Raw genomic sequence first — 25,891 nt, 5'->3', positions numbered from 1 at the left:
AGCAGGGAGTTTCACCATCCAAGCTGCATCATGAATGATTTAGCGCTCGGGTGATTCGGGAACACAGCAAGTCTTCCATGGAAGAACATTCACGCTGTGGCTCTACTGAAATCATATCGGCTGATGAGAGGCTTCTTTATTTCGGAACAATGAACGCTACACAAAAATGTATATTAACCTATTTCTCTCGAAGTATTGCTGTACATATAAAAGCATCTTTGCATAGTATATAATGTTTCCTTACATTTAAGCATTGATCTTGTGGGTGCTATAGAGTTGACTCATTCTTTTCTCGAGAATTCACGAGGAATCACTTTCCTTTCCCAAAAATAACCTAATTTAAGACTGTTAACCCCTTCAGACAAGTTAAGAATATTAAAAAGCACAGTGATTATACTATGTTAGAAAAATACCCCACAATAAATGTTCAGGTTTTATTTGATTGAGTTTAGAATAAAAAAAAAAAATCATAAAGCTACAGAAAACACTGGTGGATTTGAAGCACAGTATTGTAGGTCTGCTCTTGTAGATGCTGTAACATGGATAATCTACATAAGTCCAGGTGTTTCATTGACTTCTCAACATTAAGCCACCAAAAACTGTTGCATTAGTAGAGCATAACATGCTTGTGGCTGAGTATTTCAGAAGCAACAGTCATGTATAATGCATTTAGTTTCTGTCTAACTTTTCTGCACAATAACAGCGGGCACTTGATTAGCATAAGTTAGCGGTGTAAGCAAAGCTGTGACAAGAGAGCTGAGAAATAGGTTATAGGCCAAGTATCATCCTATTTACTGCTGCAAATTCAAGCATTTCCATTTCAGTCTGAGTATATAACACAACATAATAGAGGTTTTACCAAACAGAGGAAACAAAAGTGAACTCTAACTCATGCCTGCAGCCATCAGGTATAAATAGCATGTGTCTACCTACTCCCAGTGCTTTTCATGCAAGACAAGAGTGGTGTTTTGGAGTCAAATCATGAAGGAGCTGAGGGGTTAGTCACGTTCTGAAATAGTTGCACATACTGAAAAGGTCAGGGGACGCACATGACAGGCAAAGAATGCATGTAATTACAGGTGGGTTGTCTTTCTTGTTTATCTTAGCAGATGTGTTTAAGCACATTAGTTGTCAGAAATGTGTCACTGAGAAACCTCTAGCATGCTGGATGGTATGCAGTGACAGGTGCTGCAATGCAGCTGAAGAGGTCACTGCACAGAAGAGGCCACATTTCTATACACTATATACAGTAGATGCACTGATGTTTAAAGAGTGGTGCAGTGATTCCAGAAGAATGTTCAGCACGCTGATCCTTGGGTTCAGCTTCATGTTTGGTAATGGTTACCTCAGCAACTGTAGAAGAAAACAAAAGACAAAGGGCTAGATGTAAGAAAAATAAAGAATGGTGTAAAGAATGCAGTTAAAATAAAATAGGGATCATTATAGAACAGGATGCAGTTTTCTTTTGCCTGTCATTGCCTCCTCCATTATGATTGTTCTGGATGAGGTTGGACCTGTTGATGTTGGGGTTTATAGGAGAGGCACCTGGCAGCTGGCCTGGTCTGATGGGCTTGGCTAGGTTGGACACAGAGAGGTGACATGGATCACATACAGGAATGAGGATTTTCACTTCCGGAAGTTCAAATCAAGACAAGTGTTTCCTTCTCTGAGTTAGATAAAACATGATACCATTCTCACAGATGTGCAATGGGATTGGAGCTAGAACTTGGAGGAACATTGGGGAAATATTTAACCTAGTTTTGCCAATTTGCACTGAACATCATAGAACCAGAGCTCACAGACTGCACTGCTAACAGCTCCTCCAAAGTTCACTGTATTACATGTTCTATTTATTTAATCTGTGCACAAACAGTGACAGTAACAAATAAAATAACAGTGGTATCAAGTAAATAAGCAGATTTTAAGAATGCCTCAAGTACAATTTTGAGGCATTTCTACATACTTGAGTACTTCCATTTTCTGCAGCTTCATGCTTTGACTTTACTACATTTATTTATTTTCTTTTAGAATCGGATTACAACAAAGTACAGTACCATAATGTGATTTGATTACTGTAGATCCTAGTATGAAAATCAGATGCTACCCAGCAACATTTATTTACATCATATGTAATTATTAGAATCAAAACATACAGTAAGTGTCACTACAACAGCATATAGGATCATTGAAATCAGCTCCATTAATAAAATACTAAATGAATCATTTATCCATACTGATTATCCTTATAAGGATCATAGGAGTGTTGGGGCCTATCTTTGCTGTTACTGTCACACTAATCCAATATTAACATTTTCATGTGAAATGTGCATAAAGAGTAGCTTACATTTAGATACTTTGTACTTTTACTTAGGTCCCATGTCAATGTAGGACTTTCACTTGTAAACAAGTATTTCTTCACTGTGGTGCCTATACTTTTTATGTATGATAATCTAAGTAGTTCTTTACCACTGCAAAACATGTTGTGGTTAATGTGGGAGTTTTGGTAACATTTATGTATCCATTATCTCTGGGCATTCAATGTCCCTGTCATGTTTTCACAAAGAAATTGTTTCAGTTTCAAAATGTTGTTTTTGCATTTCGGTTTGTGTACAGAGTCAACAAATGATGTAGAAAACATTAAAGTCAACCCCACATGCAATTTCATAATTTAGACAGAGGCAGCCCGACAGATAAACACATTTTTCAATATCTCCAAGTTTTCAATGAAGATCAGGTTTTATTTTAGATTTGACACTTGTTTTCTGAGTTCAGAATATTCTTTCGGTTTCATTCACACCCAGGATAAGTGTCCACTAACCTATCTGTGCTGAAGCTCTCCTGCCCATGTTTTTGGGCTTGACAGCATCTTTAATGCGCTCCACCTCCTCCTGATAGCGATTCCGTTCCCTGGCTGCATTTTCTTTGGCTTCCTTCAGAGCAGCCTCCAGAGCTTTAACCCGCTCAGCTGTGGCCCGCAGGCGCTTTTCCAGTTTAGGTATCTCGCCGCGAAGTTCCGCATTGTCCCGCACCAGCTACGTAAAGCCAAGCAGGCAAAGGAGAAAGTGAGAGGAGACAGTGAAGACACAAATTAAAGCACTGCGTGTTGGCACATACCTGCTTGTGAACTTTGGTTAGCTGCTGGAGGTTGTTCTCCAGGAAGCTGATCTTCTGTTTCTGGGCTGTACTGCCTTCTGTGTCGTCTGAGTCCATGTGACCATTCTGCCAAAGCACAACAGCTGATAAATGGCCATGAAATACATAGCATCATTAAATCAACCTTCACTGAATCCTTGACCAGCCTTTTCTAGTCCCCGATCCAAGCTTGTCTTATAACAGGGTTACGAAAGAAAGAGAAAATTAGGTCAAACTGACTGTTCCCATGCAGCAACTCACAAATCTGCTTACATTATCAATTTTACACACAGAGAAGAAAAAGATGAAATAAATCGACAGATAATAAAGATACTAAAGTATCTTAAAAATTAGAAACTCATCATTTGTGTTTTAATTGAGTCCTAAGTTGAAACATGGCTAAAGAACTGTAGTGTTAAAATGATGCTGTCTGCACTGTCTGGATATTAAGTATTAATTAAAATGTATTTAAAATATCTTTAAATTTGTATGTGCACTGGTCTGTAATAAATTATCAATTTTATAGGCTCGACGAATGTCGTCTGTATGTATAAGAACATCCGACACAGCATCTAAAGAGAAAGTAACATCCTGAATCCAACGTATGTATGTCAAATGAGATAATAAGGAGCAGATTTAGGATGTGTCTGCTCCACAGCATGTTCTGTGTGTTCCACGAAAGCCTGGCTTGCCTACATTTATCTCATTAAGTCTCTCCCTGAGGGTGGAAGATGAGTGCCACGCTCAAAGCCTGGGTCCCTAATTTACAACTGCTACCTTTGAAGAATCAGATGGCCAGCATATAGTAAACAGTTTCTGTTGTGCTCCCTGGATTCATTAAAATTTTATCATGGTGCAAATTAAACAGAGTGCAGTCTGTGCATCAGCAAAATGTGGGGCTGTTTGTCTTATTCCAGGTAAATGCTGTGTTTGGGGCGACCGCAGCTCACATGATATCCACTAAGAGAGATGGTGAAATCACACAGTGATTCGGGTCACAGGAGAAGGACTGTAGTGATTATGTGCCATGGTAACCTCCAGAAAAAAGGACATGCTTGTACTGGGAGAACAGTTTACCTTTTTCATTCTAGTGGCCAAGTCTTGGACAAAAAGCCTCCTCAGGTTGTGGAGTGTCTGCAGCTCCCGAGCCTGTGGGAAGGAAAGGGAAAGAAACAACAGCTCAGAGAAAACCAAGTATTTAGTCCAGGTTTTAAGATTTAATCTAACACAGCAGTGATGAAAGGCCATTATTTATAGTGATGGTTGTATAGTGGCAAAGCATTGCTGCTTTTTCTAAGTTGACCCAGGTTCAATTCCTGGCCATTGCAGTAGTCTCTAACGTTGGTTCTCGGTCTGTCTGTGCTCACTTGTAAGTTGCTTTAGCTGAAACTGTTTTTTATCATGGGCTTATGGGCCTCAGAGCTTCACAAATAGAACTAACTGTCATAAATCTCTAGTCATAATTTATCCATCAGATGGCAGGATATTACTTCTAGAGGGGGTGAGTAAAGCTTTCCAGATTTTCACATAAAATACTACATCACCTATTAATTTAGATTTAGAAATGTAACAATTATTGTGTCTGGTAATAATTACTCTATGATTCTAGAATAACTCCTTAGGGTTACTGGTGTTGGATTTATAATAATCAGGTGTTGAATTGTCTATAATTGTTGGAGACCTAACTACTTACACATATACATACTAACTGTGTACAAAATGTACTAATCTTTGTAGTATAGACTTGGTGTACTGGAAATTAACATTATGTGTTCAGTACTTCTTATTTTTCAGTGTTTGAACTGGTTTTGGGTCAAATATTGTTGCAGCTGTATTTTTTGGAAATGGCACTTTTAAATCTGAAAAATTAAAACACAATGAACTTAATTATGAAAATAGCAAATAAAATCTGATTTCTTTTGGGTTTTGGTTGAATTTGCTTTTTAATTGAATAATGCCAATAACTGACCACAGTCTCTTCTAGTCCCTTCAGGTCCTGTCCAGCTTGCTCCCGTCGATCCTGGAGCACCCTGCAAAAAGTAAAGTAGATGTGGCTTGATTTTATACAAAATGATACACCTGAAGTGAGTGAAGACTACACGTAGAGGCCTTACGTGAGCTCTTGCAGCTGACGGCTCTTCTCCTGCTCAGCAGCTTTAAGCTTCTCGTGCTCCACTTTAAGTCTCTCCTGTTCCAACATGATCTTCTGGTTCAGACTGCACAGATGTTAGCGACACTATCAGGACTGCATTGTTAGAGAGAGAAAAAACAGTTTTGATCATTTGCTCATGTCTTACTCCTGCAGCTCTGTGATGACTTTCTCCTTGTTGTCCAGCTCGTCTCTCAGGCTGCTGATCTGCCTCTGATGAGTCTCTCTGTGAGACTGGATCTGCTTCTCCACAGCTTCCTGCAGAAACACAGGCATGCATCCAATCATAAATTCACCTTGGAGATTAGAACCACGCTTTTACAGTGAGATGTTTTTCTTTGTTTCGAGGTGTGTCGAAAACTGAAATAACTGCTTTGATACCTTGACCTCATTGGCAGACTGAATCTCATTCTCTTTCTCCATGGCGTTCACTTTCTCTGGAAGAAAACACAATTTCAAACATGACACTGAACAGGTATCAGTAGCATTCGGGACGTTCTGGGTAATTTTCTTATTTATTAGAAGCAATAGATGAAGTAATCAGTTCTTTTAATTAATTCATTATGCATCATAAACTAAAGACTGTACAAAATTCTGCCTTTTGTTGTAATTGATCCAATGATCCTGACTGAATTTTTGGGGGGATTTTGTTAGACAGATGATCAATCATCAGGCTACTGTTAAAATAGTTGTTTTCTTTTTTCTAGACGAATCTGCCTCAAAGTGTTTTCATAATTCACCAAGAATTTATTGCCAGATCCATCTGTGACCAAATTTCTTTTAAACAGACCTAAAAACACGAACAGTAAATAAGATCATAAACGCAACAGGATCTAACATACTGCACTTACTGGATCAGTCAACTTTCACCAAATCTTGAGTAGCTATGGTCTTGTCTAGGCTGTGCTACAACTATTTATAAGGAGAAACTGGAGATTTTAAATATTGTGATGCAAAATGTACCTAAATTCAGTAAATTAGAGATGTAAAGCAGAACAAAATTGAAGTATGAAGAAAGTATCTCTAGTTTGTTCAGTACTTAGTTACAGACCATAGCAACATATTGAATTTTGCTCACCTTGAGCTTTGATCCTGACTATTTCCTCATTGAGACAGTCCACATTTTCCTCCAGCTGTCTTTTCTTCTGCTCCGCATTCTGGAGGCAGTCTGTCAGGGACTTGATTTTAGCTTCATGCTGGACACCACCAGGTAAAAGAGAAAGATGTGAAAATAATCATCAACGATGACGTTTGATTAAAACTTACACAACTCTGTGATGGTTCCTTTAAAAGCAAGAAAATACACAGTTTCATTGATAATCACCTCATCTCCCATTTTAATGAACCAGCACATTTGTCACTATGGTGACAGTCTCTGTGATGGCAGAGGCAGCAGCGTTACCTGAGAGATACGGAGCTGGCATTCAGTCAGCTCCCTCTCTGTCTCCTCCATCTTCTGGATGCTCTCGGACTGGGTGCTCTCCAGCTGTTTGCTGCGCTTCACCATCGTCTTCACTTCAGACTTCAGCTTACTGATGTAGAGGCGTGCCACGGTGAATTCTTCATCAATGACACCACTGCTCTCTTGTTGCTGATGGAGCAGAAAAAGAAAAGTCACGTTTCATTTTATCCAGTTCTGCCATAAATGTGTCTTAACTAGTAGTCACTTACAAATAATAATAGCAAAACAAACAGAAAACCAAACAGCTTTAACAGAAAAGGCAAAGGAAAATGCATCAAAGTACTGCAATTTTTTACGATATGGATATTAAAATAACTCTTTAATAACATCAATTAATGTTTAATGATTGATAGATAATCAAAGGACTGTTATTCTAATAGATGGAAGTGCAGCTCTAATTTAGCACTGATTAGATTTTCACTCTCGACATTTCAGAGACTGCCAGAGATCATTGACCTGTCGTTTCAAGTGACACGTGAAGTGTAGAATAGACTAACTCTCTCTTAAAAGCCATGCAGGTGGAAATATACTGGAATCTAAAATCTCTGTATTTTAAACAGAGGTTCATCATATTCTCCAGCTGATGAGTTTGCTGTAGGATTAACCTAACCCTCACTAAAATAATCAAAATAAATAATCAATTCACCACAGAGCTGACTAAACGAATCATTAACCAACTGACAGAGAATTGATTGGGGATTGTTCTGACAGCTGATGACAGTCATTTTTACAGCAGAATGCTTTGCATGATCTGGTTTGTTTCCGCAGACCTGCTTTTTCCTTAATTTGTGTAATACCATCCTGAATATTTTGGAGGATTTTGGATGCTAGTTGAACAAAGAAAGCTATTAGAAGACAAAACTCTAGTTTCTGGAAATAGTGGCTTTCTCTTCCACGCTTTATTCAGCTCCTGATCCTTTTCTGTAACCTGTAAAGCTGTTCACAGCCTGATTTTCACTGCTAACCTTAATGTCGCTGCTTCCCAAGGCGATGCCTATCTCCGTCAGGTCTTTAAGTAAGGATGACATCATCTCAGTGACCCTCTTCTTCTGGTGGTTTGTCATCTCCTTTAGCTTCTGCAGTTCAGAGTCAATGGAGGCCAAGGAGCTCTGGGGGGGGATGAAAACATATATGCACACATTTCACAAACTCACCAAGTTTAATGTGTGTCAGCACTTCCAGTGGGTTCAGATCAGCTAAACAGTACCGATTTCTCATTCAGCTCCTCGCTGAGGGCCTCAAACTCCTTTGTTTTGTCCTCGACTTCCTGACTCTTCTGGTCATAGTTGACAGCCAGCTCCTCCAGAGCCTGCAGCACCTCCTTCACCTCTTCCTTGGAGGCTTCATTCTCTGCTAGGAGCCGGTTCAGCTCTGTCTGCAGGGTGTCATGGTCACGGCCCGAGGAGGCTAAGAGCTATAGGTCAGCAGATTTGAAAATGAAATTCAGTCTAGCATGTTTAAATTAAAGGTAAAAATGTTGAGATGTCTGAATGACTCGTCTGCATGGATCTAAATACATTTCTGTTTAATTAGAACACCTCATGTCTAAATAGCCTGGGAGGGTCCTGACCTCTCCTGCTGAGCTACTGATGCTCTTCTATCACCTGTCAGACTGGCTTTATGCTAACAGGAACAGCAGGAAGACTGGAGCACAGTGGGGGAGTTAGAAGGGTAAGGGGAGAAGTGATGGAATGGGAAAAGTGGTGTAGTGTCACCTCTTCTTGATCCAACATCTGTTGCTTCAGCTTCTCCATCAACTGAGACTGCTGGTTGATCTCATCATCCTGGAGAAAGGGGAGGATGGGAGGAAGGAGTGTGGAGAAAAGAAATACATCACTTATTGCTTTCCACTGAGACAAAAAGCACTAAAACAACAGTGTGCATCATACTCCATCTGCTGGCCAAAGTAATTACTACAAGTAAGAATGACCACGCACAAGCATCACAGGTGTGATTCTGGGATCTTTCATTTATGTGTGACTTTTTCTTTGTTGAGACAATTTTAACTTGCATTTGAAGGTGTTTTTCTTAGGCTGTTGAATTGTTTGCCCATTCGGTTACTCACAGGGTGTTGACCTTTGCCCCCAGTTAACCTTGTTAGTTTGATGGTTGTGTGAGGGTCTTTTTTTAGCATTACACAACTTTTCCAGTCTGTTGTTGCCCCTGTCCCATCCAATTTAAAATGAGCAAATGTATTAAAAAAAAGAATATTTGTCACTATTAATATGTATTGTCTTTGCGCTATTTACAACCAAATATTATTTTTAAAATGTATAAAGCATCTCAACTTTTTGGGAACAGGCTTGTGCATTAGTGTTTGCACATTCCTGTGGAGCAGTGTATCTCTCTTGATAAGATGTTGTTGGATCACGCTGATTTGGGATCATGTCACAAATCAGCATGATCAATGATCAATAATAAAGCCAGGGGAGTTTGACCTGCATTAACTGGTATTTATATTAAAGTATGTAGTAATATGACAGTGTACCACTTCACTGGGATTATGACATGATATGATTATGTGTCAGTCTACACTGACACATAATCATAATAACATATTCCCAGCATGCAATGATGTGTTATACAGTTCAGCAAGACTCACTTCCACATTCTCTGGTGGACTTGTCATTGTTTACTGCCACCTGTGACTGTTCTGACCAAACCAATACAGATATGAACTCTCACTTTGTCTAAACCATAGATGCGTTTATTCATAACACAGCTACAACGCAGCTTGTTATGCATATACCTGTATGTGCAAAAAGAGGTTTGAACACTCTCTCTGAACTGTGGGTCCTTCCTCACCTTGTCATCCAGCTCCTTATAGAGTTTGGTCATTTCTGCCTCATACTTCTCTTTCTCAGCGTCTGTGAGTTTGACTCCAGACAGGCTGCTGAATACAGGGGTAGTTGTTGTTTTATCATTGTTGAGTGTACTGTCCAGGGCCTGGACCTCTGCTTTGGCCTTCTCTTTGTCAAACTGTTCTTCCGCTGGCACAGTCTCTCCTGCACGACCAGCATAAAAGAGAGAAGATCAGTGACTTACCCTGTAATGAAGTTATGATCATCTGTTATTCAATTTTTTACACTTTAAATGTCCACACTGTGACACATGGACACAGGATTTAGCCATTGGTAAAAACAAAATTCTTTTTGTGCTATATCTAAAAGGTGTAACACTTAAAACAGCTAGTATTTTGCAAAACACCCATTAAATGACCAAGTCCTTACCCTTCCTCCAGCGGGTCAACTCATTCTCCAGCCAGGTGACAGTGTTTCTCAGTGTCTTGTTCTTCTCCTTCTCTTTCTCCCACTTTTTTTTCCACTGCTCTGCGGTCAGCTCCACATTCAGACTCACAGTGTTCTTGATGGTCTTTGCCCTTATGAAGCAGAGAGGTAAGAAACAGACTTTTACTTTAAATATTAACAGCCCAGACACATGTAGGTTGGTTTCACTGCAAGAGTTGCAACATGACTAAAAACAAATATTACCTGTCCTAACATTAGTTTACTGGGACCATGATTTCTTTACAAACTGGTGGAGAGTATATGTATGTGTGTGTGTGTGTGTGTGTGTGTGTGTACCTTTGTCCAAACAGAAGTGTCGACCTGGTCTCTGCATCATTAAAAGAGGAGGGTGAGCAGCAGATGATCATGGTAGTCCGACAGTTCCCTCCCAGTGAGTCCTGCAGGATCCTGGTCATCTTACTGTCTCTGTACGGTACATAAGTCTGACGGAGAAGAGAACACATATTAGAATCCTCAGGACTCTCATAGCTTTTTTACTGTGGCGATGTCTTTGTCACCTTGAATAATTTCAATTATTCTTTGTGAAAAGCTCATAACACAATTTAGTATAAACAGGATAATTATACTGACAGTGATGCTGGGAGCACTGGACCAATCTCTTTAACACACAAACACCCCCCGGACAGAAAAACCTCTCTCACCGAGCCTTCTGCCAGAGCTGAGATGACATTTCCCAGTGAAGAGAGGGACTTATTGATCATCTTGGCTTCATCCAGCACTGTGCCTTCTGCTCCAGTTTTACCCACCTTTAAATGCAAAACACAGGAGTGTTCTCATCATGACACTGGAAGCAGTCCATCATCTCAAACTCTGTACAACTAATGCAGCTGATCCAAATGTGCTCGCGACTCTCAGCCAAAGAACACAAAAACAAAGATGATGAGGAGGTGTAAAAAAATCATTCAGTAACTATGGGATACTTCTATAGTTCTGTCCTGGATCATTAACATCCGCTGTATTGACAGATTACTGCAGTGTCCCCTGCTGAAAGGAGGAGTGTGTCATTAAAGTTTCATTACACAAATCCAGTAAGTACAAGCAAACACACTGTGTACCTAAGGGCATTAAAGTAAAAGATTAAAGACGCACTCTTATCTAGAGAATAAACTGGGAGTGTGAATGAGAGAGAGAGACTTGTACTTTTTCACTGCCGGCCAAATCCACGAGGTAGAGTTTGCTGATAAGTTTCTGTTCAGTCTGAGTGTTTTCCTGCTTGATGTTAATGAGGAAGATGCTGTGACTTCTGGAACTGTGCTCGTTCATGTCTGAGATACACAAGTGTATATACACACACGCACGCATGCACACACGCACACACACACACACACACAGACACACACACAGACACACAAATCGACATTCACCAAGAGAGACGAAGACACAAAGAGACAAAGAGAGAAACGCGATTAGCCACTGTGTTAATTGTAAAATGTAGTAAATTATTATTATTACTATAAATTATAAAATGTGAATTAATCTTCTAAAGAAAAGTGATGCACTAGAAGACATGTCAAGTTGTAATTTCATTTCAACAGTGAAAAAACTAAACAAAAATCAAGTGATTTCAGTAGTGGAATGTAACAAAGTACATTTACTTCTGTACTTGATGCTTAGCATCAGATTAATAATATAAAATAAAGTTCAATATTAGGATTTATTATTATTCACTAGTGTTAAATTCACAAGTTACCCAGTTACCCACCCTTCACAACTGCCCCTGATTACTGAGCTCAGTCCAACTAGAATTTAATCCAAGTGCCCACAATTCAAAATTATTATTGTGATCACACAGTGTCATCACAGAATTATTGTCATTACAATATGAACATCCCTACTTTCATTTGTCTTTCGTCATTGGTTATATATGTGCTGGCATCTCCTTGGCTGATGAGAGGCTCTGCTCAGGAGTCAGGAGACTCAGTGAGGTTGAACCCACAAGAAGCAGCAGCACTAAAGGCGCTTAGTGTGCGAACTCACTTGTGACAGCCACGTGTCTGTTGTTTTTGCCTTCGTCTATGGCGTCCATGACCTCCTCAGGACTGCAAACAAAACGCTCAGTACACCCCTGGGGATACATGCACATCACAAGGAAATGCTGTGTTCACCAGCCACACAGTGGGGCAGCATCACAGAGAGACACTTATCAGCAGAGGAGACCATGACATACTGTACCAGGTTGATTTATTAAAACTCTCACTTTACTTTTTTGTGTGTTTTAAATGTTCCCTTCATTATTCCATCTCTTTATACAATACAATTATTACAATAGTCTATTTTGAGGATATTCTGTAACACAGACAGGGTTAACTGCATATTTTAATGTGGTAACGCACACACAGACACACAGTTGTGTCATTGTTCTGATCTGTATTTGCTTATGTAATTTTTAAGTGGCTGGGGTAAACTTGTGACTGTGAGACTGTGGAACAGAACCAACACGGCACCTAAAAATAAAGCAGCTGGTCATTAAATCAAATCTCCACATTTCTCACCTTGACATATGGCACCCGGTTTTTATCCTCATGTACAGAAAGGTTAATCTTTGATACTGTGGAGGAAGAGAGAAAGAAGGACAAGTATGTCTGAATTCTATATGCTAATTTGTATCAGTGTCCAAATAATAACAAGGAAAAGACCCAAACCATCCAACAGGTCCCTGATTTTATCCAGGTAGATTTCAAAATATGAAACCTGTGGAACAAAAAACGTCATGACTATAAGAGTTTAACATTGTGACGTGTGCTTGCTGTCATAGAAAAACATTAGAAATACGCAATAGGAGGGGAAAACATACTTTGATATGAAACTCCAGGTTCTCATCCATGGAATAAATGTAGTTGAAGATGTCTTGAACAATTCTGGGAATGATTCCCATCGTGTCTTCGTCATGGAGTTTCCCCTTCATGAAATAAGAATTTTTTAAATACAACTACAGTCGCATCGTTTTTTTCAGGGCAAAATACAACAACTTTATACTGTATTACCTCCATTGTGTGTGTTTTGCCTGATGATGTCTGACCATAAGCAAATATTGTCCCATTGTATCCCTCCAGCACATCTGTGTGCATCAACAAAGACATAACATTTTGAATCTCGAGGTTTGGGTTTGTATTTCCAGGTTTTTAGTGCACTGCTACAGGGACTACAGCTGTGCTCAGCTGTACATCTCACCTCTGACAATCTTCTGAGCAACAGCATTGTAGAACTGCACCTGAGTTGTGTTGGACTGGAACACACAGTCAAAGTAGTATGGTTTACCCTGTGAAGAAGAGGAGGCAAACATGCCATTAAAAATGTCCATATTCACACAAAGCTACAAAGGCAGCAAAGCGTGTTAGCAAAGGCAGGCGACATACTCAGTTTGTGTTAAATTGTACAGTGGAGTTATTATTCTCTAAGACTGGGAAGTGGTTCAAACGGTGTTTGTGCCTGTAAAGTAAAAAAAAAGTCATTTGTTGCATGTTACACAACATCATGACAATACTATAACAGCATATACAGCAGTTTATGTTTATGTTGGGGGCTTGGAGGATTGGTGGCTGAGTGGTAGAGCATTGGGTTGGGATGCAGAAGGCTGCAGGTTTGAACCCCACCCCACCAGGTGTGGCCTTGCCCAGCCACCAAGGGCCACCTTGGTGTCGGTCCCGAGCCCGGATAAAAACAAAATGGGGGGGTTGCAGTAGGAAGGGCATCCGGCGAAAAAAGCTCATAACAAATCATCGTGCGGAACATGATCCGCTGTGGTGACCCCTGAAGGGACAAGCCAAAAGCTGATGATGTAACACTTCTCTATGTTTACATAAACTGAGCAACTCCTGCTAAGTGTTATCAGTGACAGTTGTACAATAACATATCACGACTCATGTATTTTAATTTTAAAACCAAAGGCCATAAGCATTCTGAAAGACCAGAGGAAACATTCAAATCGGATTCACAGCTTTATTTATTGTGATAGACTTGTGATGACAGGTCATATGTAACGTCACTGCGCTGGCATTACTGTGTGACTGACTAACCTCGTGCTTATGTACCTCCAACAACCAGATGTCTGTCCACGCTATGATTGTGGTCAGTTCAACTTGTGCCACATTTGAAGAAATCCTCTTAAAGCCTTCACAAACATGGAATGAACAGACAACCTTAAAATGTGATGCCAGATACAGACCTATAAAACATATTCAAATATTCTGTAATTCTTAATTTGAAAAACCTGGCTAACCTGAGCACAGGGTTTATAAATCATGCCCAGTTTAATCATCCATTCATTTAGTTTAATGTACTGAAATGTGGAAAGCTCCATATACACGTCATCACATAAACACTTAAAACAAACGGAAAAAAGTTGTAGCTAAATACTCCACTGGGTAGAGGACTTGCCGACAAAATCGTCATCATACCACTTGAGACAATTAATATATTGGGGCAATATTTTTAATACCAGCTGTATAAAGGCACATTTTTATTGTTATGTGTTTTAAGAAATTACACAACTTTGTTTTGCTCTATCTCAGCTGCCACTTAATGTAAGTGGAAAAGCTCAAAATGCTTTTAGTCCACATATGAATACATACAAAACAATATACAACATGATACATGCAATATGAATGTGATGTGGAAGATAAGCATATGACATATGTTGTGATTTCTCATGCTGTCTGTGTGTGATATGATGCGATATGATACACCACTTATTATTAATAGTGTCTATGTGCAGCCTGGACTTCAGAAGAACAGATTTATATGGCCATTTGCCATCCATCTGATTTTTTATTTCTCATGTCTGGAACTGAAGGAGACAATTGTCCCATTGTGCAGTAATATTATACTTTGTGTTAGCAGATACAGGAGACAATGCACGAGATTCTTAGGCTTATCTTTAGGAAATGAGTAATCATATTGGTTTAGTGCTCTATTGGCTGCTCAGTACAGTTTGGTTTTAGATGAATCCAAATCCAAGTATTCACCAAAATAAGAGCAAATGCTTCGCAGCAAAATGAGGTTAGTGAGATAAACTATTAGTGAGATGAACAGCTTGTCTCTGAGTTGTTAAGTTATTCTCCTTGGTACAGAGTCGAAATATGAGTCTGTAGGGTTTTACTAGAAACAGCCCTGATATTTTGGGTGATACATTAATTTTAACTGCTCTGTAATTGTAATAAATAGATTACAGGCTTCAAGCTGAGAAAGTTTTAGGCAATGCTGATGATTGGAGTTGAGCTCATGCAAAATGTCCCCATCTCACAATGAGTCAAGCAGGGAAAAAAATACCTGATTCCTAGATGCAAGAAGGCGAGAGGGGTTTGAGAAGATAAGTTTTATTAATAATTATAAAGAAAGAAAATAAGAACTACTGACACAAATTGACTCCACACGGAGGACTAATCTGGCACCATTTTGGAAGGAGACAATTAAATTAAAGACAAGACATTAACTTTGCCATAGGCCCACACCTGCATACATTACAGGACTAAACAAGGGTTGAGTGGACACGCTGAAGAACCAGAAGGGAAAGTAAACATGGACTAAACCAAAACTGAGTTGTAGACACTAGAAACCAGAAGACAACCATTACTAGGGACTGTGAAACAGAAACATGAAGCTCAATATTAACACAGGCAAAACTAAGACCTAAACATGAACAAGGGCTAAAGAAACTACGGAACTCAATCGCATCATGAACAAAGAAACAAAGAATTCTCAAAAACAGAATACGAGCACAGAAAACATGACTAAGACAACGCATACAAGCAAACCAAACCTCAAACCAAGATACAGATAACAGGAAACCACATGAACTAGAGTTAGTAGTCCAAAAACCTTGAGACGGGGAAACTCGAAGACAGGGTGTTGCACGGATAACAAAGGTGAAACAAAGACGATGATCTGACAGGGAACCAAGAGGAGAGCTGGGTTCAAAAGGCAGGGGAATAGGTAAAAACTATTGTGACTGCTGATGAATGGTAATGGTCCTGAAACGAACTGAGAACAGGAAGTGGCGAAAGGGGGTACAAAATAAAAGTCCAAGACAGGAAGTGCCAGATCATGACAAGGTTATGTGATGACACCTGAGTTATGTCCATGACATCTGGATGGAATTCACCAAAAAATATACAGAATGGAATTTTGTTTTTTCAACAGAATCCAGCTATTTAACATAACATTATATGTTAAATTACAACAAGAAGTGGCTTGTCCACAGTGAGGACTGCAAAACTGTAGGGAAAACATGTATGGATCCTTTTGGCACATTGTTGTTTTAGAGTTGCAACATTTTGCCACATGTTGTTCTAATAAAAACTTTGCCGCAGCACTTATCTTAATGTGGAGGGGTGTCCTGGAAGCCTCGAGTGAACCAGCCTCTATCATCACTTTAGCATTGCAGAGTTACAAAGGATTCAGTTTTTTAAGCAGGCCTCTCCCTACTGATCAATCAGAGAATAGCAATAGTTTCTGCTAAGTATATTTTGTATCATGATGCTTATTGTTGCATCTGCAGTCCCCCCTGTTTCATTCAAAGCTTGTCCTAAGCTCCAAAAAGACTAAACAGATGCATTTTTACATGAGCAAATGCTACTGATGTTCCCAATCACATCCTACTTTGAGAGAGAGGTTGATCCACGCTGGAAACCCAAAGAACCCAATGAACTCTAGATTGATTTGAGTGTGTAACTTTATGGCACCTGTAACTATGTCTTTGTTGCCTGCTGCATGAAGTCTGTGCCTGTCACTCTTTTCTGCCTTAGGCATATTGTTGGAGTTGTTATTTTATTACTATATGAAAGCTTTATTCTAACCTAGTTTTTTATGCTTTTACCAATAAAGCCTTTTATATGCTATAACTTAGTGCATATTATAATACAGACCTATAAATATTTGGGAATTTCTCGTTTAAAAATGGAAAGAAAAAGACGTCTATTATTTTCTGTTCAGCGCTAATAACCGTGACATCACATCAGAGGAGATACAAGTTTTAAGCTCTTGAAACCAATTGTGAACTGGAAAACACTAATATTAGTTACTGTGCAACATATGAGTGGTTGTTCGGGTGAATATATTGTCTTCCTATTATTTTATAAATATGTTAGTTAATTTGAAGTATCTCTTGCAAAATGCGGACCTGTGTCTACCACCACATAACTTTATAATGAAGAGTATCTTTCACGTTCACTTAATCCTCTGATAATAGTGCGGATCACTGATGGTCACAGTTCGGGACAAGTGTCACACACTCACCGCGATCTGCACGCAGTCGTTCCCCTGAAACTTCGGGATGTATTTGTCTCCCCGGGCCACCTCCGCGCTGTTCAGCGGCCTGAAACGACACACCACCTTGATAGTACACTCCGCAGGGTCCGCCATCTCCGCCGCGGTGGATGGATGGAGGAGCGGGCACACAGCGGGTTCACAGCAGCAGGGAGCCACAGGCAGGCCGCGCCCTAATCACAGCGGCTCCACGGTCCGTGTTTCCACAGGCTTCAGGAGAATCTACACCGACTAAATTAGTGATCATTTACACTAAAAGTACCTTTGATTCACCTGATGCTGTGGTCAAAATGAAAGCTTTAAATAATACGTTTGAATTTATCCTTTAATAACGTTGATTTTACGAAATGAAAGATGAAGTAGAATAAATCTACAAGAAGAAAAGAATAGTTGCAAGATTAATACAACCCAGCAACACAGATGTAAAAAAAATCAAAGCAGGGCGGGACTTAGGAAAATAAAAAGCCCAAACAGAAAAGTCACATGGGATCTGAGAAAATGTGATAGTTTATTGTTTCAATGTGTGTTTTGCTTGTGTGGTCAGAAGTTAAGATGAGCTACAGTTTACAAGCTTGTGTAGTTGAAATAGTGACACCAGACATCCCATGTTTTTATGTCCACAAAAACATGCACACACTTTAAGTGTTCTGTCACATTTTTGGTTAGAAAATAGGATTTTAAACTGACCAAGATTGTGTTTGTATGTGGTGGCTCCACACTGAAACAGCAACAAAAAAAGACAGCTTGCTGTGGGCTTTATATGTGGTGTTATTGTATTAGAATATAAAAAAACAGTGTTGGATTAAACATCATAATGGCTGTTCTCTCCTTGCTAAGAAAACCAAGAATAGGCAGGAAACAAAAAATTCTTATGGTGTCTTAGTGCTACTGGCTGGCAACATGCATTTCAAAGAAACACAAATTTTGTTGGGACGTATAAATAGTTACACGTATTTAATCACACAGTGACTGTCGGCTAAGACAGTCAGGTGATGTTAAAAGGAAGGTTATATAAAAAGTATTAAAGGTCTGGTGAAGTTGTATTATTATTGGGGTCAAGACATCTAGAACACGTAAAGTTACTTTTTTATTAATTTATTCAGGGAAGCAAACTGTTCACCAAAATAATTATTATTCTTTATCTTTTGTTATACAATCTTTGTTCATTTTTCTTACTTATAATGATAAAACAACATTTGTTTTAGCTACATTAGCATTGTTCTTAGCTCCAGGGAGAATTTTACATCGACTGACATTTAAATCTATCCATTACCTGTAATGGATGGGTAACCCTAGGGTGAGAGGCGGAATACACCCTGGACAGATGGCCAGTCTATCTCAGGTCCAACACAGAGAGATACACAGACAGACAAGCATTAACACTTACAATTTAGGGTCCCAAATGAACCTAACAGCATGTCTTTGGACTGTGTGAAGCTGTAGCCACTCCACCATCATGTTGCCCTTAAGTGTAAACCTGCCATAATAAATAAATAAATAAATAAAACTGCAATTATGGACCGGTAACCTTTCAAAACTAACGGGTGCAAACTTTTGCTTCCAGCTGTATGTATTTAGTTTTTAGACTTTGATACCACTGGGCATTAAAGACTTAATGAAACCATCTGAGGTCACAAGGCAAAATCATTTGGTTTAACTGGTGTAATGTACTTAATCATTTACTGTACTGCAGGCTATTTGGTTACTTTACACCACTGGTGATATGGTTGAAGGCTCTACAACAAAAACAGGCTCATGAGATGAGATAGTTTTTTTGTTTTTTTTTTAAGAATTGACTCATTTTTTTTTAGTCTCTGAAGATGGTGCTACTTCCAATTCATGCTAGTTGTTCAGTGGATGGGCCTCAGGGGATGGTGCATAAAAAGCTACTGTAAAAAGAACAATATCAGGGAATATTATGGAATATGTGTCAAAGTAAAATATGAAGGGAATTTTGGACTATGTTGAGCTTTTAAGAGGCCATCTTGATTTCAGCCCAGTTTAAATCTTCTCTAATACTATGCTACATGTAGCTAAACCTCTTGAAATGGTTTTACGCTCTTAATTTAATTAATCAATGATCACAGGTAAGATTTATTAATTGTAGGATGTATAGGTAAAAGCCTTTGGGCAACAATGTGCAGTGAACAGATTAATATGCAGCATTCAAAGGAGCCAGCAGAGGTCAGTATAAACTTTCAATATGTTTTGTGCAGCAAAGGAGGAGTTAACCACTGTGTATTCTTCCATTAAGACACTACAGTAAAGCAGTCAAAGTAAACAACAACAGCTTTATTTTATGTTTCTTATTATGTTTTGCCCTCTTATACACTTATGGATATAGGTGGTGTAAACAATCCGTTTCAAACTACCTGTTTAAAACCTGGATAAGAGAGAAAAAAATAAATTAGAGTCAATATGGATATACATATTTTTTATTCCATAGAAACTGCAGCATTAGACAAGTGCTGAAGTCGTAAACCATGTTGTTGCAGACAAAAAAAGTCACGCTTTCTTATTCACTTCTTCTCTCTCGCACACATATACACACACACACCCATTCAGTCAATGCTGAGGACTGGTGCAGGTATATGAGACAGTAGATCACAGACAGCAGTCACATAGGCAACCAAAAAGAAAAAAAAAGTGTTGGGAGGGGGTCATTTTAACAGACATGCACCATCACATTTTACAGCACTCAGAAAACCCAGGGGGACAGTGACACACACACACTGACCTCTTAAAAATAGCATACCATCCTGAACAGTTAGAAAATATAAATTATTCCTACAGTAAGTACATTCTCTAGATTAAGACCCATAAATATGTGTTTGAGAGCTCAAATTAATGTATCTCCAGAGGTCCATGCATCCACAATATACATACATAACAATAAATATTGGATATAGTAACAATACAGCATTAGGGTGGGTATATTTCTTTTAACTAGGGACACAGCACAGGATTGCAAGGGTCAGCATTCATAAACCAGCTCAGTGAAGGAACAAGTGTCCGTCTGCTAAACGGTTCATCGGTTACTTCTCCCCTGATGCTAACAGCATGCATAAGCAAAGAAAAATACATGCTTTGTTGGGTGAGGTGAGGGGGTGAGAATCCGCAGAAGCACCAGTGAGCTTGTCCTCCATGCTTCCCCCTGACTCACAGTAGAGAGAAAGACAGAGGAAGGGGGGTGGGGGGTTGTTACAGAAAGAGAACCTAAAACTGAGTCACCATGTGATAAATGTGAGACAGCCGATCAATGAAAAGCAAATCAGAAGCGGTTACTTTCCTCAACTGACTGTAAAATTCCCTTTGGGAGTTCCTGCTTTGAGCAGTCAGTCACAACGAAAACAAGGAAGGGGAACAGTAAAAAAAAAAAAAAATACATGAGAGATCGTAGTTTTGGCAATGGGGCTTCTGGTTGCTAAGTAACAGTCTCCAAGGGCAGGAGAAGCACCTCATTGAGGTTGTACATCCCCCAAATGAACAATTTTCACCCCATCCCACCTCCACCAGTGTCTGCTTTGTGAATGCTGGCAAAGCAATAGTAAGTAATTCTCCATCATGTCCGTAAAGAAATGAGAGTGCGACTTTGGAGGTGGAGCACTCCTGGGTCATTTTTGTGATGTTGTTCTAAAGCATACAGCCAGTTTGCCCTGAACAAACTACAATTGAAAAAAACAAAATCAAACAGTTCTAGACAACATAAACCTAGACACTGAGAACAGTTTGTAGGAAACACGAGACCTCCTTTTCAGTCCTGTACTTTCAGCATCAATAGGATAGGTATGTTACAACGTTTTGCTAAGTAATAAAAAAAGACAAAATCAGTGATTCAGCATTTAAAAGAACAAGAAATCAGTCAAAAGATATAAAAACAAAAAAAAATGTATGCTGCTGCTTAAAATGTAAGAGACTGTCATATCGTACTGTATGAGCTCAGATACTGAATATTGCCTCATCTGTTTCAGAGTGCTGTCCACTGCAAGTCCATGCGTTAAAGGCTTATTCAGTGTTTCATTGGCCGCACCATCAAAATGACATGAAAATAAGAGTGAACTAAAAGCCTGCACTTCTCTGTTTCAGTATTTTGCAGCTGCACATGCTGAAAAGAATACATTTACCACAGAGCATGGACAGCAGTTTGAAAAATTTCTAACGAAGAGGATGAGTTTGGATAAACCTCACATCCATGTTTCAAGCACCTGAAAGAACTTACGAGTCACTGTGGGTTCTTCTTCCCCTTGGGAACCTAAATAAACTATAATTTGATCTCACAGATGCCAAAATCTGTGTACTTCTGGGCAATGAAAAGATTTGAGCCTACATGCTGCTACAATGATGATGTTGGGTTCAGAGAGAAAAGTGAAGAAATTGGAGCAAATGAAATGACAATGAAAAAAGGAGACATAATGTTATTAAAGCTAAAGTTTCCCTAAGCTGGCGTTTTACTATTGTTCTGTTTCTTTGGAGGGAAATAAAAATGAGCAGTGTAGTAAACAATAATGGTGTTAGGGAGCTGGACCTAGATGTTCCGGTTCTGTGTAGGTTTCCACTGCCCTTAGTCTCCTTTAAAGACAAGTTATTGGAGCTAAATTTGAACACCTCACAGGAAGTGGTGCTAAATCAAGTTCTTAGAACTTGCAGGGGGAGAGAGTAGGTGTTTGCAAGCATTAGTACAACTCACATGGATGAGTGCAAACACAAGAGAAAAGGGAAAACGCCGAACTGACCTTTATCATAAAAGTTCAGGTTATGGGATGTTCCGGTTTATAGTTGATTTAAGTAGAAATCACTTAAATTGTGTTTTTACTTTGATGGCATTAGCAGCTCTTAGCATTTTACAAATAATACAAACAATGTGCAGCACCACTGCAAATATACAAAGCGTTTTTATGGCTGAATCACTATTTAGATAAAACTAGGTCACAATTTCTAAAGCAGGTCCACAAATATTTACTAATTTTCAAATGGTCATGATAAAAAAAAAGATGTACTTTGGTACTAACTAAATGGAAAGTGGTCAGTATGTACACGATTTCCAAATTCTTAACCAGAGTAATCTTAAAACTGGACATACAAAAAATGTTCAAATACACCATTTTCAGGACATATATAAGGAATGTATTTTCCTAATAAGCAATTAGCTGAAACTCAAAGGGTTTAATTGTTAAAAGTAAATCCTTTTAGAAATGACAACACAGCAGAAAATGTCTCTAAGAAGCTTGTGTGTGTTTTAACTGTTATTAGCATCAAATTACATAACTGAATCTGAAGAATTTATTAAGGGATGATTATCTGCAAATAAAACACTACAGATAACTAAAGGCATGATGTGGCTCCTTGTGGCGAAGCTATGGAAAACAAACAATCAACCTTAAATCTGTGTCGTGTAACCCTTTAACTAAGAATGGTATTACGGTCTTTGGATTAAACCACTGTAAGGATTTGGTGACACTGACAGACACCAACTTTCTCTCAGTCAGGTAAATTTACCTGCTATTATCACTGGTAAGCATTCAGCTACAGTTCAGCAATACATTTACAAAGGATTTAGGTTACTTAGTTTAAACATTTTAGAAACCCCCCACTTGTGTGTTTAATTGTGTTTAAAGTTCAGAGATGAACTCAATGACAAACAGTAATAAAGCGTTAAAGTGTTTTTAAAGGGTTTTATGGGGCCGGTAAAGCCGCATGATGATTAAATGTACAAACCGGGATTTGGGCCCGAACTCTTTTCTTCTTCCATCCACAGTACAGACAAATACTGTGTCAGAACAGGAAAAAAGTAATGACAAAATAATGAACAAAATCCTAGTGAACATATTTCTGTTTAAATCAGGTATTTATATTTTGAATTCTCTTATCAGACAAAGGGGGGAAAGTCTATATGCAGATTTGATAAGGCGCTTGGTACACAAAGGGCAAAAATATAACTTGAGTTATCTAAACAGAGATAGCTTATCAGTGTTGGACTCAGGTTTTCAGGCTGACTGGTTCACCCTGGCATGTTCCTTCTCCTAAAATGTATAACTCCAGTAAGAGTTAAAGTTCTGTGTAGCTGATGGCACTATGGCATGTGCTGTAACATGCTCTGGCTTCAGTGATGAAACACTAAACAGTCTCAGTAGTGCTGATCATTATTCATATTCACAGGATCACCTGTAGTTATTTATGATGTTTACAGCTTTCTTTCACAGCAGTGTATTGAAGAAACTTCTAAGAAGCAATCTGCCTGTTACACTGCAGGTCAGTTCACAAGACCTCAACAGTTGAGCAGAATAAATACGTTAACACTCACTGAAACATGATCCGCATCCTTGGTTTTTACAAATGAAATACGTACAGTACTTGTTTATTTCTTTAGACAAACGCATATTTTAGTTTTATAATATTTTTCTTATGTACATTTTCAGTAGTCGTTACATAGATAGTATTTCAGCACAGTTTAACAACTTGAAACCACACAGGAGGAACCATGATGCATCAAAAAAAAAAAAAAAAAAATCCATCTTTTGACTGGTAGGTCTTTCACCTGCACTGACTGATACCAGACTTTATGTCAAAGTGTATTTGCAAATACTTTTGGATGGTTTTGTTTTAGCAGTCTTACATGATAAACAGCAAGTAAAACTCAATAAGGAGTTTGAATTTCTGCACTGAAACATTATCTCACTTGAAATTATCATGATGAGGGAATTTTATCATTCACTCCTGATAGCTCACTTCTTTGTTCTGCATTTTGGTCTTCTTTACTTTAGCTTCTTCATTGATTCTCCTTTCTGAAAAAACAAAAACCAACAACGGATTAAACCTTTACAATAGGATACAATACTAATTCAATGTCAGTTCAGATAAAAAAAAATGCTGAAAACTGCTGGCTGCTGTGTGTGAGATTGAGGCTGCCAGAGTTACAGGATGTAATATGAAAACAAGATAAAATGGGTTAAAAGGAAACTACTTAAAGCTGAGGGTGATATCAGTGTTTTTGTCACAAGTGACAGCTTGTGCATTACATAGTCACTGTAAAACGGATCGGTACAGCTTAAAAAATGTAAATCTTCTAAAAGAGTCTGGGAACAGCCAGGAAGTCCAATAGTTTGAGGATTAATGCTTTGCTGGTCTTGGTCTTTTCACCAGATGGATAACAATCCAAGAATCACATTTATGACAAAAGCTGAAGGAAATGTTCACTGTCCTACTTTCAACCAGTGTGAAGCCCTTTTCAGACATGTACTCCTGTCCACTAACCTGATGGCATCTGGGATGTGTCAGCTTCATGTCTGCCTGAACACCCTGGACATTTTTCACTCAAAGTTGCAATGACATTCTTACTAGGTTGGATGTAGCAACATTTATGTGTCTAAGCTGTGTGCACTAGCATTAACCGATGGGCACACAAGAAGAATACAAGGTCCTAACAACAACTCTGACCTCACACCTTATACATCCCTGTCCATGCTCACACATATGGCAATTATTGCTCAAACACGGTGGCTCTCCCCATCGCAGTCATGAGTATGTCTGAAAGAAGCCATGAGCAACATTTATACAAAAAATGGCACAAAGCTTTAACAGCCTGATGGAGCTGTGTGAATCTCAGGTGTGTGCACACATACTGACAAGCCTGCCTGTCACTGTGCATATCAATGAGGCTTTGTAAAGAGTGTTGCACACTTACTGACATTAGGTTGTAGCAGGGGTTACCTGTTTCATTGCAACATGTGGATACGATTCCCCACACAGCAGTCTTTAGTTGCAAAGTAGTGCAAGACTGTATTAGTTTCTATGCCCAGCACAAATGTGTAGCAATGCATCACATAGAATTCAGTGCAGCATGAAATGAACACAAAGAATGGCTCATTTAGGCCTCTGATGCACAGGCTACTGTAACTGCATAAAGGCATCGTACAAGCTCGTGTACAACTTTAATATATTGCATAAATAAAGCAGAAATTTAAACTCCTTCAAAAACCCACCAGCCAAATGACTGATTTCCTTTTCTCTTGTTTCACACATACAAAGGAAGCATACAGAGCAGACAGAGACTGTAGCTATCAAGCAAACTGATTTTTTCTTTCTTTTTTTTTTTTTTTTTTTACGTAAACATTCGCTTGGTAAAACTAGCAAGTACTTCAGATTATAGCAACAATAGAGCGGCACAGTTTTAAAATCGAAAGGACTGTCGTTCTTCCTTGGCTGTCCTCATTTGGACCCACAGTGTAAGGTGTTGACTTTCAGGCCCAGTAAAAAAAGAGAGAGAGAGAGAGAGGGGGGGGGGGGGGGGATAAGAGGCGCAATACCCTTGCGGTCAAGCAGAACACAGTAATTTAAGGCCCTCACTTGCCTTGAATTTTGTCCTTATGTTGCATGAATCACATTGATTTACAAATGCATCTGCCGGGAGAGTCCTGTGTCAAAATAATAATAATAATATTAATAATAAAAAAAGGAAAGACTTCCTCATAAATAAAGGTTTGATTATTAAGCACACTGCTTTTCCTGCACTGTGGAGGCAGGGTTTCAGGAAACCATAACTCATAGTGGTGTCACCTCTCTGTAACAGATCTGAAAGTG

General features: G+C 38.9%; 2 protein-coding genes across 5 annotated transcripts in view; both read right to left on the bottom strand.

Moving 5' to 3' along the window:
- LOC137105031 (kinesin-1 heavy chain-like) lies at positions 1-17,711 on the bottom strand. Its single transcript, XM_067486986.1, has 26 exons — positions 17,285-17,711; positions 13,223-13,310; positions 13,036-13,109; positions 12,846-12,950; positions 12,694-12,742; positions 12,544-12,599; positions 12,029-12,116; positions 11,192-11,316; positions 10,693-10,797; positions 10,328-10,473; positions 9,974-10,122; positions 9,549-9,748; positions 8,459-8,527; positions 7,951-8,157; positions 7,709-7,852; positions 6,684-6,872; positions 6,360-6,477; positions 5,663-5,718; positions 5,430-5,539; positions 5,247-5,348; positions 5,102-5,162; positions 4,210-4,281; positions 3,115-3,219; positions 2,819-3,032; positions 1,470-1,575; positions 1-1,353 (listed from the first exon to the last, which is right to left on the bottom strand). Exons 1-26 carry the CDS (start codon positions 17,408-17,410, stop codon positions 1,347-1,349), a joined length of 2,871 nt encoding a protein of 956 aa, XP_067343087.1. The 5' UTR covers positions 17,411-17,711; the 3' UTR covers positions 1-1,346.
- Positions 17,712-19,585: 1,874 nt separating this feature from the next.
- The window catches only part of gfod1 (glucose-fructose oxidoreductase domain containing 1), a 30,594-nt gene continuing 24,288 nt past the window's right edge, over positions 19,586-25,891 (bottom strand). For 2 of the 4 annotated variants that reach the window (XR_010911705.1, XM_067485704.1), the window contains exon 4: positions 19,586-25,725. Coding sequence is in view for 2 of the 4 variants with exons in the window: in XM_067485704.1 (XP_067341805.1) it covers positions 25,700-25,725 (26 nt within the window). In the remaining 2 variants the exon portion in view is untranslated. The remainder of the gene's footprint in view (positions 25,726-25,891) is intronic. The other 2 variants (XR_010911706.1, XM_067485703.1) reach the window with 1 other exon arrangement.

This window comes from Channa argus, chromosome 19 (assembly GCF_033026475.1).
Source record: "Channa argus isolate prfri chromosome 19, Channa argus male v1.0, whole genome shotgun sequence".
NCBI lineage: Eukaryota > Metazoa > Chordata > Actinopteri > Anabantiformes > Channidae > Channa > Channa argus.
This window is presented reverse-complemented; position numbering and strand designations above follow the sequence as displayed.

Bases quoted from the DNA above. Each gene is read 5' to 3' on its own strand.
- LOC137105031 (XM_067486986.1), bottom strand. From the start codon at position 17,410: ATGGCGGACCCTGCGGAGTGTACTATCAAGGTGGTGTGTCGTTTCAGG. The intron at 8,158-8,458 runs GTGACACTACAC...GCTGACCTATAG, and splicing joins AGATGTTGGATCAAGAAGAG to CTCTTAGCCTCCTCGGGCCG. The intron at 5,719-6,359 runs GTGAGCAAAATT...GTTTTCTTCCAG, and splicing joins AGTCAGGATCAAAGCTCAAG to AGAAAGTGAACGCCATGGAG.